The sequence below is a fragment of the Megascapheus bottae genome, chromosome 3, assembly GCF_031878675.1.
Source record: "Megascapheus bottae isolate mThoBot1 chromosome 3, mThoBot2.hap1, whole genome shotgun sequence".
Classification (NCBI taxonomy): Eukaryota; Metazoa; Chordata; class Mammalia; order Rodentia; family Geomyidae; genus Megascapheus; species Megascapheus bottae.
This window is the reverse complement of record NC_143511.1, coordinates 31,011,619-31,025,666: the sequence shown is the minus strand read 5'-3', so window position 1 is coordinate 31,025,666 and position 14,048 is coordinate 31,011,619. Positions and strand designations below refer to the sequence as shown.

The 14,048-nt window shown below is 41.2% G+C and overlaps 1 protein-coding gene across 2 annotated transcripts in view; it reads left to right on the top strand.

Moving 5' to 3' along the window:
* The first annotated feature begins 1,328 nt into the window (after positions 1 to 1,328).
* The window catches only part of Secisbp2 (SECIS binding protein 2), a 28,543-nt gene continuing 15,823 nt past the window's right edge, over positions 1,329 to 14,048 (top strand). The window contains exons 1-7 of one of the 2 annotated variants that reach the window (XM_090329770.1): positions 1,329 to 1,438; positions 2,380 to 2,528; positions 5,343 to 5,589; positions 5,820 to 5,955; positions 8,429 to 8,658; positions 9,417 to 9,504; positions 11,862 to 11,989. In XM_090329770.1, coding sequence (XP_090185896.1) covers positions 1,403 to 1,438; positions 2,380 to 2,528; positions 5,343 to 5,589; positions 5,820 to 5,955; positions 8,429 to 8,658; positions 9,417 to 9,504; positions 11,862 to 11,989 — 1,014 coding nt within the window. In that variant the 5' untranslated portion in view covers positions 1,329 to 1,402. Of the gene's footprint in view, positions 1,439 to 2,379; positions 2,529 to 5,342; positions 5,590 to 5,819; positions 5,956 to 8,428; positions 8,659 to 9,416; positions 9,505 to 11,861; positions 12,065 to 14,048 lie in introns of both variants that reach the window. The other variant, XM_090329769.1, reaches the window with a different exon arrangement.

Sequence of the window (14,048 nt, the reverse complement as noted above, 5' to 3'; positions counted from 1 at the left end):
AAAAATGCAATTATGGGAAAAGTTTTCAGCTGTCTTTCAGTCTCCATTTTTGTCAGTGTGAAGCTGATTTTTACTAGTAATAGTAAACCACATGTCAAACCTGGACGAAAACGAGCTGTGAATTTATTGTAGTGAAAACCTAGTTTTCAAGTCTATTCAAGGAAAACAAATTTTCATTGTTATTGTAAGCAACCTGTTTTTTGTTTCGGCTGGTCTTGATGTGTTTGACACTGGGGTATCTGCAGCAACCCTGTATTGTTCATAACTTCCCCTGCATAATTGAAAAGCCCCCCCCCCCCACATTTTTTGAAATCCACTCAGTGGGTTTTTTTGTATTTAGGAAAAGTAGTACTTCACGTTTACCTGCTTAGCAACACCTTGACAGCAATTCTGAAGTTCCTTTTTCTGTTAAACTTCCGATATGTGGCAAGTTTTGGAAGCTTAAGATACCAATTGATAGTTAATAGTTGAAAGTTGGGGCCTGAGTGATGTCCCCAAGCCTTTTCAGCTCAAGGCTAGTGCTCTACCATTTGGGCCACAGCTCACCTTCAGTTTTTTGATGGTTAATAGTTTGAACTTAGGGCCTGGGCGTTGTCCCTGAGCTTTTTCTATTCAAGGTTAGTGCTCCATCAATTGAGCCGCTGCTCTCGTTCAGGCATTTGGGTGGTTAAGAGTCCCACAGACTCCTGCCCAGACTGGCTTTGAATCTTGATCCCAGCTAGGATTACAGGTTTGAGCCTCATACAGGGCTTTTGCAGGGTATGCATATGCTAACTGAGACGTGTGGAACCATAGATGTGCAGTGTATGGATGTGGGAGGTCATCTCGTGGCCTCTCATGACAAAAGCTCAGTTGACTGTTACTGGTTCTCATCTAAATTCCAGCTTTTTTGGGGGTGGGGGGGGGCAGTCCTGGGGCTTGAACTCAGGACCTGAGCACTGTCCCTCAGCCCCTCTGTGCTCAAAGCCAGCACTCTACCCCCGGAGCCACAGCTCCACTTATAGCTTTTTCTGTGTGATGTGGTTCAGAAGAACCAAGTCCAGGGCTTCATCATGCATGCTAGGCCAGCACTCTGCCACTGAGCTATCTTCCCAGTCCTAAACACCAGCGTTATGAGGCCCGGGGTACAGCAAACCACAGCTTCAAGATGCCAGTGATTGCCCTGGCAACGCTTTCTAGACTGGCAGCTCAGAGACCGCATTCTGTGGCTGCCCTCCCACCAGCGCCAGGTTGTTCACCACGTGTCGGTCGTCGGGACCTTACGCACTTCCGTGAGGAAGTGACAGGCAAGTCGCGTCTCAGTGACGCACTTCCTGGCGCCTCCTCGGAAGGCGGAAACACCGAGTTGTGAGTCTGGCCCGCCGCTGGTTTCCCCGGCTCGGGCTCCTCCGACCCGGCTGCCATGGCGTCGGAGGGGCCACGGGAGTCCGAAGGCGAGGTAAGAGCCGTTGGGACTATGAGGCCCTTCGGATGAGCTCTCGGAGGCCTCAGCCCACGGCCATGCCTCGTCCCGGGGTCTCAGGCCGTGGGGCTTGCGGCTGCGGCGGAGGGGCAGCCCCGAACCGCCCGGCCTGCACCGGAGCTGTGGCCCGGTCCTGCCTGGACTCTCCCTGGGAGTTCTGCCGAGGACCCCCGCAGTCAGGACTGGCCACTTGCGGGCCCCAAGGAATTACATTTTAAAGGACTGGGGATTTTCTTAAGCCGGGTCTTGTGTGGACCGCTAGATGGAGCCCTGGCCATCACGTGAACTCGCTGTGGACTGAAAACCGTGATTCTAAAATTCTTACCGAAAATCAGAACAGATCACCCAAATTCCCAAGGGCTCGTGGCGATAGGGTAACGTATGTAGCAAAGATTTCGTGGCATTGGGAGTGAACTTTTTCAGTGTTATTTGAGAGTTATGTGTTAAATGGTCCCTGTGAGTGTGTATAACTACGCAGGTCTGCGGTCCTCAGTTAAGTCTAATTAAAGCTGATGAAGTGCGTGCATATCCCACCGAAAAGTCAGCTGTGCTCCTTATGTAATAATACAGGATACTTCTGTTTTACTTTATTGCCCTTAATTTAACATTCTATTTTTCTTTTCACTTTAAAATTCAAATGACGGCTTTTTTTTTTTTTTTTTTTTTTTGGTACTGAAATGTTGGGAGAGTGAAATTAGTGAAGAACAAACTAATAATTTCACTTTGGGGAAGTTTTAAAATAGCATTGGGGCTGTTAGAATGGAGCACCTTTTAGTTTTAAGTGCTTATCTCAAGTGTGTTATGCCCAAGTCTCAGGACGACCACCAAAAGACCACCGAGAGTCAGACATTCAGAAATGCAACAAGTGTATGTAGTCCAATCACACCCCATCTCCTTCCCTGCCTCCCCCCTTTCAGGACAGCATCAAACTATCAGCAGATGTGAAACCATTTGTCCCCAAGTTTGCTGGGCTCAATGCAACATGGTCAGAGTCCTCAGAAGCCTGTGTCTTTCCTGGCTGTGCAGCCACATACTACCCATTTGTTCAGGAACCACCTGTGACTGAGTATGTATTTTTCTAAATGTGTTGTCTTATATTAGAGATTTAATTGGCTTATTTTCTAGGATTTAGTGCTGATTAGCCAAAGCTATCACATTAAAAGTTCTGCAAATAAGAAACTGCTACCCAGCCCAAAAAAAGTCAAAGCCAGTAGCACAACTTACCTTGTACTTCATGCTGAAAAGTGTGGCTCTGCCTCTCTTTTGCTTTAGTCTGTTATTTTAGGTCAAGAGACTGCATTGCTTCCCAAGAAACAGAATTAGTATTTTAGGGGGTTTTTTTGGCTTAAGTATTCTCCAAAACTACTACTGCTGCTAAGAGGGTTTTTCAGCATCTTATATCACCTGTGATAATTAAAAAACAATGCACCAATTGATAAATATAAGTTACAACTAAACAGAAGAATTAGCACATGGCTTATTATAGATGGGATGCCTGTGTAGTACAGCTGAAACTTTGATTTGCTGGGTAGGTAGCTGGAAAATATTTGGTGAACTAGCATATGGGCTAGCATAGATTGGAAAATCGATGCAGTATAGTCCAAAACATTAGTTTTGCTAGATAGGAAGTAGAAAACATTTAATGGAATTTTAAAATGGGATTATGATAATGGTTGCATTCTGGTGCAGTTTTGAGGAAAGAATGGATTAAAGGTTTGGCTAGGTTCCAGGAACTAGGAATAGGAAAATAAAAGAGACCTGCTGAAAGAAAGATGTTCATATGTGTTTTGTCCCCATTTGAATTTAAGAATAGACATCAGAAGCTTGACTGGTCTGAGACCAAACATTAAGTTGAAAAAAAAAATGGAAGTATTTTGTAGTAAAGGCCTATAAATTGGAGATAGAGGGTTGAAGCTCACTGAAGTGGGAGATTGCATGCATATACTTGAAATCCCAAATAGAACAGTGAGAAGATTTACTCATGAGTCTTGATAGTTCAGATAAAGAGTATACAAAGGGACTATCAGGAGCAGAGCACTGAGCCTTAGAGGATGGCAGATGAATGGTACAGGCCAGTGGAACTAAGCAAGTCATGAAATGTAGGAAGAGAAAACACAAACTTGCAAGAAGTGCTGAGAAGCCAGAAAACACTACTCATACCATACCTAAATGGACTTGTGAGCTCATGGCATTGGGAAATTTTCAAAGAAGTTATGCCAGTTCCTGCATTGTTACTTTACATTGAAAGGAAGTACACTGACTTTGCACACAATTGAAACCCATAGGATTTATATAATGTGGGAAACTAAATTGTGATTGAGCCAAGACCCCACCCAAGATTACCTGACTCTTGCAAGTTCCCTAGATGACAGCATTCTTTTAATACCACCACTGGACCCTGCCTCTTCTTTTTTTTGCCAGTCTTGGGGCTTGAACTCAGGGCCTGGGTACTGTCCCTGAGCTTCTTTTGCTCAAAACTAGCCCTTTACCACTTGATCTACAGTGCCATTTGTGGCTTTTTCAGTTTATGTCCTAATTGAAGAATCAAACCAAGGGCTTCATGCGTGCTAGGCAAGCACTCTACCACGAAGCAGCATGCCCAACTGAAGAAATGTATTTTTAATCTGACTTATGTAACTGTAACCCCTCTGTACATCATTATAACAATTTAAAAACTAGTAAATAAGGGCCAGGAGTTTGGCCTAGTCATAGAGTGCTTACCTAGCATGCATGAAGACCCAGATTCGATTCCTCTGTACTACATACATAGAAAAGCTGGAAGTGAGTCTGGTTGATGTCTCACACCTCTAACCCTAGCTACTCAGGAGGCTGAGATCTGAGGATCGTGCTTCAAAGCCAGCCTGGGCACTGAAGTCTGTGAGACTCTTCATTTTCAATTAACCACCAGAAAATTGGAACTGGTGCTGTGGCTCAGGGATTAGGATGGTAACCTTGAGCTGAAGAGCTCAGGAACAACATCCAGGCCCAGAGTTCAAAACCCTGTTACCAACACCCCCCACCCCCCCCAAAAAAAAGTGCTGGCAGAGCGTTAGCCTTGAGGAAAAAGCTCAAGGACAGTGCTCAGGCCCCGAGCTCAAGCCCCAGGACTGGGGAGAAAAAAAGTAAATGAATAAAAGATGGTGGCCATCTTGTCTGTGCTAATCTCCATGCCATAAAATGCCCCTTTGTACTATCCCTCACTGTGAACTGTAGGATGTTGTGGAGGACTTGCAACAGAGAAGAGCTGGAGACATAGCAGTAGGAGCCTGATTTCCCTGGAGAGAGGCTGTGCAAGCTGTGTGCGGCTGCTGCAAAGGGAATGATAGTCTTTGACCATTTAGGCCAGAGTTACAAAGAGAGGCATACTCAAGTACTTGAGTTCTTCTGGTACATTGCTTATTGACTGTAGCTTTTTAAAAAAGGAAAAGGATGGCATCTTTCTTAGCAGAGAGAGAAAGAGAGGTATCATTTTTGCTTTAATTTTATTACCTTTTAAGTACAAAGAGGTGTATGTTGAATCTTGATTTTTTTTGTGTGTGTGTCAGTTGTGGGGCTTGAACTTAGGACCTGGGCACTGTCCCTGTGCCTCTTTGTGCTCAAAGCTAGTGCTCTACCATATGAGCCACAGCACCACTTTCAGTTTTTGAGGGTTTTTTTTTTTTTTTTTTTTTGGAGATGGGAGTCTCACAGGGACTTTTCTGGCCAACTGGCTTTGAACTGTGATCTTCAGCTCTCAGCCTTTTGAGTAGCTGTGATTATAGGAGTGTGTTAAGAATGAATGACCCTGATAATCTTATGTGATAAAACTTTACATTAGTGTATTATAAAAATTTATGTTTGTATGTGTCATAAAATCTGCAACTAAAATTATACCTTGTAGACAGAAAATATATACTGAAGATTTGGCCTTTGGAACTTCAACATTTCCACCCCAATATTTATCTTCTGAGCTAACTCTCCATCCATACGCCTATTCTCCTTACACCCTTGAGCCTGCACAGAATGTTTGCTCAGTGCCAGTCTCCCGCTATGATTACAGTCGACCTAATTGTTACCGAGGTTTTCAGTCAGTGAAGCCCAGAAATGAGCACATGTGCTCCCTCCCACAGGAAACAAAAGTGTTCAAGGTAAGGAAATGCTCTGGTGTTGTCTCACTGATTTGGTACTTTTAACATTTAAAATATAATAAGTTGGTGAGTTTTTACGTTTTTAAGCATTGCTTATCTTTTGTGATAACCTTTTGAAAGCGAGTTTAGTCGCTCCTTAAATAATTTGTGAACACTTACTTGATTTTAAGGATTTTTTTTTTAAATGTGGTAGTTTTCTTATATTCTGTTGTTTCTAATCTCTCCTGCAGAAAAAATCCTATGATGAGAGAAAAACATATGACGAGCAAAAGTTTAACACTAAAAGGACTGATGGTGTTTCATCTGAGTTAAAGTCAACTAAAGGTTCACATATGTCCATTCAGGCTGAGAATAGTTTGAAATCAGGTAAAAGTAAGCTCTATAGTATGAGGTCATTTATCTATCGGTTTCTATATATTTGTTCATCATGACTGCTCCAAGAAGTGAATGAGACCTAGGACCCAGCATAGACAAGGACATGAGACTCAGGAAAACTTTTATCTCAGGCAGGGGATTACAGTGTATATGCAGCATTGTGGACTCAGGGCCTTAAGCTGTTAGGACCTTTATTTGTGAAGAACTTGTCTGCAATGACTATAAGCCTCAGACCATAGATTAAGAAGAGATCATAGGGCTGGGAATTTGACCTAGTGGTAGAGTGCTTGCCTAGCATGCACAAAGACCTGGGTTCACTTCCTGGGAACCACATACATAGAAAAAAGTCAGAAATGGTGCTGTGGCTCAAGTAGTATAGCTCTAGCCTTGAGAAAGTCCGGAATGGTGTGGGGGTGGGGGGGAGAGAAGAAACACCTTCATAAGCTAGGCATGGTGGCTCATGCCTCTAACCCTAGCTACTCAGGAAGCTGAGATCTGAGGATTGAGGTCCGGGTACTAAAGTCCATGAGATTCTTACCTCCAATTAACCACTAGACCCTGGCTCTAGGGGTAGGGTGGTAGCCTTGAGCTGAAGAGCTCAGGGACAGGGCCCAGGGTCAGAGTTCAAGTCCACAACTGTTCAAAAAATTAAATAAATAAATAAATAAAAAGTAAAGATCATAGCCTTATTCTTTTTACTATATTTTACTATGTTTGTTCATAAGTATCTTACGTGGCTTCCTATGGAAAACTTTTAGTACGTGAGAGTGCTTGTATGTAAAAATCCCATCCTAAATAATACCCACCCTGCACCTAAGATAAGTCATCATTTCTGTTTGGCCGTAAATCAGGTCTACTCTGGGCTTGAAAAATTCTGATCCGTAGCCTCACTATGTAGTCCCTCCCACCTGACCTCCAACTCCTGAGTGCTATCTTGTCTGGCCAGAGCTATTTCTTTTTTGTTTTTATCTTAAACTACACTGGGCAGCAAGCCCAGGGTCTTAGGCAAACAACTGTACAACTGAGCTATATATCCCTGGCTCCATTTTTTTCTCTGTCTTATTTGCTACGCAGTTTGATAACATTATCTGTGTAACTTACAAATTTATGTTAGGGAGTTAGAACTCAAAGTACCCAGCACATAGAAAGTAGAAAGGAAAATTTAATTGGTACCACAGTGACCATGACCTCCCACTTCCGTAAGGAGCTCCATGTTTCTGCAGCCTACTTCATCTATTGTGTGTGTGTGTTTGTGGTGTACTGCAGCTTGTACTCAGTCACTATGCTAAGGACACTGTCCCTTAGCTTTTTCACTCAGGGCTAGTGCTGTTCCATTTAAGGTATAGGTCCACCTCTAGCTTTTTGCTGATTAATTGGAGATGAGTTTCCTGGATTTTTCTGCTCAGACTAGCTTTGACCTCGGTCATGAAACCTCAGCGTCCTGAGTAGCTGGGATTACAGGTGTGCCCACTGGTCCTGATTTATGTCACATTCAAGGAGAAAAGTGGGAAAGAAGCTGTTAGTATCATGTCACTTTTATCCAAGTTTGTGTCAACATACTGAAAGTAAATTGTAATTTACCAGGAAATTTGTTAGAATTGCTTGAGTTGAAATTATTTATTTATTTTTTTATTTTGGGGATTCTTTAATAGTGACTAGAAGTGAAGATTACATGGTATATGAATGAAGTGCAATGAAATGAGATAAACTCAACAGATTTCCTGTTTTATAGCTCATATAACAGAGAGGTTTGAAATTATTTTTTTATCAAAGTGGTTGCTTAACATAAGCACTGCTATTTCATAGTGGCCGCCATCTTAGAAGAATCCATTTTAGTTAAACCACATTCTGTTATGAGAATGGTTTTTCTGGACACTGGAGGTGTAGTTCAAATGGCACAGCTCCAGCTAAGCAACAGTTGTTTCTGTGACAAGCATCCTAGTTTTGGTAGATTGCTTGATGAACTTTTAACTCTTTTTCAAAGTAGTCAATCATTTAAGGTTGTGTACCTACATTTACAATCTCTACATTAGGGATAAAACTTGTGACAACTGCCCACCTCGCCCACTTCCTCATTGGCTTCCTGTTGGTAGTAATGCCCTCCTGCAGATGTAAACTTTGTTTTGCCAATTTCCTTTCAAGTTGATGTTCTCTCATTTCTATAGGACACCCCTCCCAATATCCTGAGACATTTCAAACAGAATATCCTTGAATTTATAAAATTGTAATTGTATTATGGCAACTATTTTATCAGCTTTAGAGTTATTTCTAATATTGCTGTTCACATTTTGGTTTTTCTATATGTTGCTTCTGGTCATTTTTGCTCTATACTGTTGGTCAGATCTTTTGATAACAGCCTACTCTATCAATAGCATAGACTTTATACTCTGAAAGTTAAGATGAAGTATTGGGCATCAAGCTAGATCTGGATTTTTTACCCTTACTTTTCATTCTGTCATTATAGATGGTTATCATAAACGAACAGACAGGAAATCCAGAATTGTTTCAAAAAATACTTCTACTTCCAAACCGGAGTTTGAATTTAGCAGACTGGATTTTCCTGAATTGCAAGGTCCTGAGAACAGTGGTTTGTCAGAGATTCAAAAGCAAACCAGGTGGGGACCTCTCCGCCCTGCCACAACTGACATTTCCCAAGTAGGAAAAGTACGAAAACCAGATGCAGCCGTGTCAGAGGTAATTGAAGGGGGTTTGCCTACCTTCCTGTCTATATCCCAAGAGTAGACAGCCTTTTATTTATATCATTTCAAACAGTGCATCTTAAATTCTGTGGGCTTTAACTCCATGTTGCTCGGGGGAGGTGTTGCTCGGGAGGAGAAGCTTTTCTCATGTATTTAGCTGACCTTTGCTGTTCATGAGGTTATGACATCCAGTGCACTGTCCTCATCATTCTGCTGTGCGGTAGAAGTCATATCACTGCCCTGAACATCTATTTCATATCACATAGTCATCTGTCTCCCCCTGTGCTCCCAGCCACCAATCTTGTGGGCTTTTTCTTCACAGTTTTGCCTTTTCCAGAATGTTGGAATCATTTATAGTTCCTTTCTTACTGCCTTTTTTATTCACTTAGAAATATGCATTTAACTCTACCCTTATGTTCTCAAGGCTTATTAGCTCACTTGTAAGAATTGCCAGCTGTCTTTCAGAGTGGCTGTATCATTTTGGCCATTCTAAGATTTGTAGTAGCATTTGATTGCTGTAATTTCCATTTCTCTAATGACATTGTTCTTTGTGATGGCATTTAAAAAAAAATTATCATCAGGGTAATGTATAGAGGGGTGACAGTTACATTCGCCAGGTAGTAGGTGCATTACTTCTCACACATTGATACCCTTCTCATTGGATTCAAATTCTTGATGTGACACTTTTATTCATTGGCCATTCTTGAGCCACACTTACAACCTCTATTTTCTTTCTTTTTTTTGTTTTTACAGGGTGAAGTAGTGGTGAAAAACAGTCCAGATAAACCCGTAACTGCTGCTGCTGCTGCCGCCGCCGCCAATACCCCTTCATGTGCAGGAGGTAAAAGCACTACAAAATACTTTTAAAATGAGTCAAAAATATTCTCAAAGCTCTTTTTTTTTTTGGCCAGTCCTGGGCCTGAGCTCAGGGCCTGAGCACTGTCCTTGGTTCAAGTGGTAGGCTAGAGCTCTACCACCTGACCCTCAGCACCACTTCAGGCTTTTTGCTATGTATGTGGGGTACTGAGGAATTGAACCTGGGTCTTCCTGCATGCTAGGCAAGCACTCTACCACTAGGCCAAACTCCTGGGCCTCTCAAAGCTCATTTTAACTCTAGTGTAGTTAAATATTTTTTTTTGTTCAAAATCCTTCTTTAAGGCAGCTAATCAGTTGTTGGTAAACTACCATCAGTATTAGTTTAGAAAGTTAAATGAGAGGGGTCGGGAGTTTGGCCTAGTGGTAGAGTGCTTGCCTAGCATGCATGAAGACCCAGGTTCAATTCCTCAGTACCCCACATACATAGCAAAAAGCCAGAAGTGGTGCTGAGGCTCAAGTGGTAGAGCTCTAGCCTTCAGAAAGTCCAAGGACAGTGCTCAAGCCCTGAGCCCAAGCCCAGGACTGGGGGTGGGGGGGGGGAAGTTAAATGAGATTCCAGACTTGTGCACTGGAAATATAAAGAGATAAGAATTTATTCATTTGTATTATTATCTTTTTTTTTTTTTGTCAGTTGTGGAGCTTGAACTCTGGACTTGGGCACTCTCCTTGAGCTATTCATCTCAAGGCTAGCACTCTGCCACTTGAGCCACAACACCACTTTTGGTTTTCTGGTGCTTAATTGGAGATAATAGTCTCACAGACTTTTGTGTCTTAGCTGGCTTTGAACTGCGATCCTCAGATCTCAGCCTCCTGAGTAGGATTACAGGTGTGAGCCACAAGCATCTGGCTGAGACCAGAGTTTTAAATGAAGGATAAGTCTATGATTGAGAATTTTATGAGCTTAGAAATGATTACTTCCTTAAATATTACTTATTTTCAAAAGTTTTTGGTCTTAGTACATCTTTATGCCTTTAAAACGGGCCCTTGGGAGTTTTGGGGACATACATCAATACTTGCCATATTTGAAGTAAAAATGGTTAAATACATGATAATATATGCGTCGTTTTTGAATATAACCTATCTTTATGAAAAATAATGGTTTCCTAAAATTTAGAAACTAGTGAGAGCAGTCTTTGTCAGTTTTTCTGTCTTGTTTTGTTTTGTCAGTTGTGGGGCTTGAACTCTGGACTTGGATGCTGTCCCTGATCTTTTTGCTCAAGATGAGTGTTCTACCACTTTGAGCTACAGCTCTACTTCCAATTTTCTGGTGGTTAATTGGAGATGTGAATCTCACAGACTTTCCTACTCAGACTGGCTTTGAACTGTGATCCTCAGGTTTCAGCTTCCTGCATAGGTAGAATTGTAGGTGTGAGCCACCAGTGCCTGGTTCTTTGCAGCATTGTAATTTGCAAGCTTGAAGGTCTGCTTTGTTATTTCCCTATTGTACTGCCATAAACATTAGGTAGTTTTTGTACAAAGGAGTAAGAAATTGATTGGGAGAGTAAGGAAGGCAGCAAACACACTCGCACTATCCTAGCTAAAAGTATGTTCAGGAAAAATTCAATAAATTTTACTTTTGAAATTTCATAGTAGCTTGTCCTTGCAGAAAATTCAACCTTATTCCTTGGTGTGTTTTCTTTGGTGCTTTCATGTTTGGTACACAATGCACTTCAGCTTAGCTTTTCACTTCTATCAAAGCTATGATAACTTGTAGCTCTGCAATGGGAGTACCACAGGCTGCTGACAGATGTTCATCTGCGCATGTCCTGATAGATGTCCTTTTGTTTTGTCTGTATATAGAGTTTCATGGGCACCTAAGGAGTAGTGTTGCTGTACTTATACCTGTGTTCTAAAAGAAATAAATTACCAGTTATTGTGGTAGCTGAAGTCTAGTGATCTTTGACTTCTGGTGTTAAAGATACATGTCAAGGTTAGTAGGGACAAAGTTTGATCTTTAGCTCTTTAATTCCATGCATTTACCATGTGGATGTTATTGTGGATTGTTTTTGTGTTTTTTTTTTTTAATTAAAATTAATGTCAGCTTACCTGCCTACCCCATCTCTCCTGAGTTACAAAGCCAGTTTCTAGGAAAATTAACCATACAGGCTAAAGGGGGAAAAATTCAGCATGCATGCTCCTGGTTGGGGGGAGGGTAAAAAAAGAAGACTTAGTGAAATATGCAGGTTCCTAGGGGATATTTTGGAAATCGTCTAATTTTAGTTAAGCTCTGAGCAATTTCCTCATGTAATGCATGCTAGAGTAACTTGAGGATTTCTGTTTTACTGTTACGATTATTCAACAAATTTGGTTATCGTTGAGCAGAGTTATCTTGGACACCAATGGGTTACATTGTTCGGCAGACAGTATCTTCAGAACCATCATCAGCTCCTAAAAATGATACTTCAGTGATGAACCTAAAGACAGTTGCTTCATCGACAGATCCTAAAAATGTTAGTATGACATCTGAAGTTTTATCTTCAGATCCTTCTCACAACAAAGAGAAACATGGTCATCCTCTTAAAAAGGTACGCAGTACTAGAGATGGAAACCAAGGTGGTAGGTGCCAGGAACTGGGAAAGAAAAATGCCAGTGAGTGTTTAATAGGAACAGAGTTCAAAAGTCTAAGAGGAAAAGAGCTTTGGCGGTGGAGAGGAGCAGTGCCTACACAGTGATGTGAATGTATCCCTTGCCTCTGAACTAACATGGCAACATGGTAGATTTCATGTTATTTATATTGTACCACAGTCAAAAAAAGAAAAAAACATCTTTTAATTATATTTGACCTTCTGTGTCACTGCAATCTGACCTCTGTCTAAATCTTAACTATGAAGGTATTTCATTCTATCCAGTACTATCTAGTTTGTACTTAGCACCTTAAAAAGAAAACATAGGAGGCCGGGAGTTTGGCCTAGTGGTAGAGTGCTGAGTTCTTACACATGCTAGATAAGCAATGTACCACGAGTACTTTAATGAAGAAATGCGGTCAGAAAGTTATGCTCTAGTGTGTAAAATTATTGCATCTTTTTCTCCAGTCTCTTGTCATTGGATTTGAATGGTTTTACCAGTACCAGAGTACAGAATAATTGATTTCCATATTTTATGATCACCTGGCACATGATACGGATTTTTATTCAGTTGCAGTTCATTTACCTGTTAAGGCATAGCATACCAGGATGGTTTAATATATATGACATACATTAATATATATTTAGATATATACGTAATACGTATTATGTAATATATATAAAATATTAAACATTTTTCTTTTGTGCCCATACTGGGGCTTGAACTCAGGAACTAGGTATCCTTCCTTAGCTTTTTCACTCAAGGATAGTACTCTACCACTTGAGCCATAACTCCAATTCCAAATTTTCTGTTAATCAGAGCTAAGACTCATGAACTTTCCTTCCTGAACTTGCTTCAGACTATGAATCTCAGATCTCAGCCTCCTGATTAGGATTACAGGTTTGAGCCACTGGTACCTAGAACATATAAGAAATTTTAAAATGATGTTTTATCAATCTCTGAATCTATTTTAAGACCCTTTGTTGATTGTCCTCCCTCCCTCCCTCCCTCTCTCCCTCTCTCCCTCTCTCCCTCTCTCCCTCTCTCCCTCTCTCCCTCTCTCCCTCCCTCCCTCCCTCCCTCCCTCCTTCCCCTCCCTTCCTTCCTTCCTTCCTTTCTTTTGTTGGTATATGTGCTTGTGCTAAGGCTTGAACTTGAGGCCTGAATGCTGTCCCTGAATTGTTTTGCTCAACTAGTGCTCTACCATTTGAGCCATAGTTCGATTACTAGCTTTTTGGTAGTTAATTGGAAATAAGATTCTCATGGCTTTCCCTTCCAGGCTGGCTTTGAACTGTGATCCTCTGATCTCAGCCCACTGAATAGTTTGGAATATAGACAAGAGCTACTGACATCTGGCTTATTTTACTCGTGTTTTTTTTTTGTTGTTGTTTTGTTTTGTTTTTTTCTGAATTCTGTGGCTTGACCTCAGGGCCTGAGCTTCTTTTGTTTAAAGCTAGTACATCACTTGAGTCACATTGTTACTTCTGACTTTTTTTGTTCATGTGTTACTGAGGACTCAGGGCTTCATGTATGCTAGACAAGCTCTTTACCACTAAGCCACATTTCCAGCCCATTTTTATAATTCTTTAGAACAAAACATGATCACTCTATAGAAATCCTTAACATTCATCTTTTTCATTTAAGAAAATACAGATTTTCATTTAAGAAATTGGATTAGTTCTTCCAGGTCATGAGAAAACTTCTTAACACCTGCTGAACCTGGGGAGAATTTATCTCCTACTTCCTGAGTGGAGAAAGCAGGACTCAAACTTAAGAAGTCCTACCCCTTTAGATGTAGATTATAATGTAATGGAGAGAGGCTAACAGATGCAGACAGATTTACAATAGTTCAAGTACAATAGTGAGTACTCTCAAGAACTAGGGAAGCTCAGAAGGAGAGACCCACATAGAGGGAAGAGTTTGCTAGAAATGAGGTGACAGAAT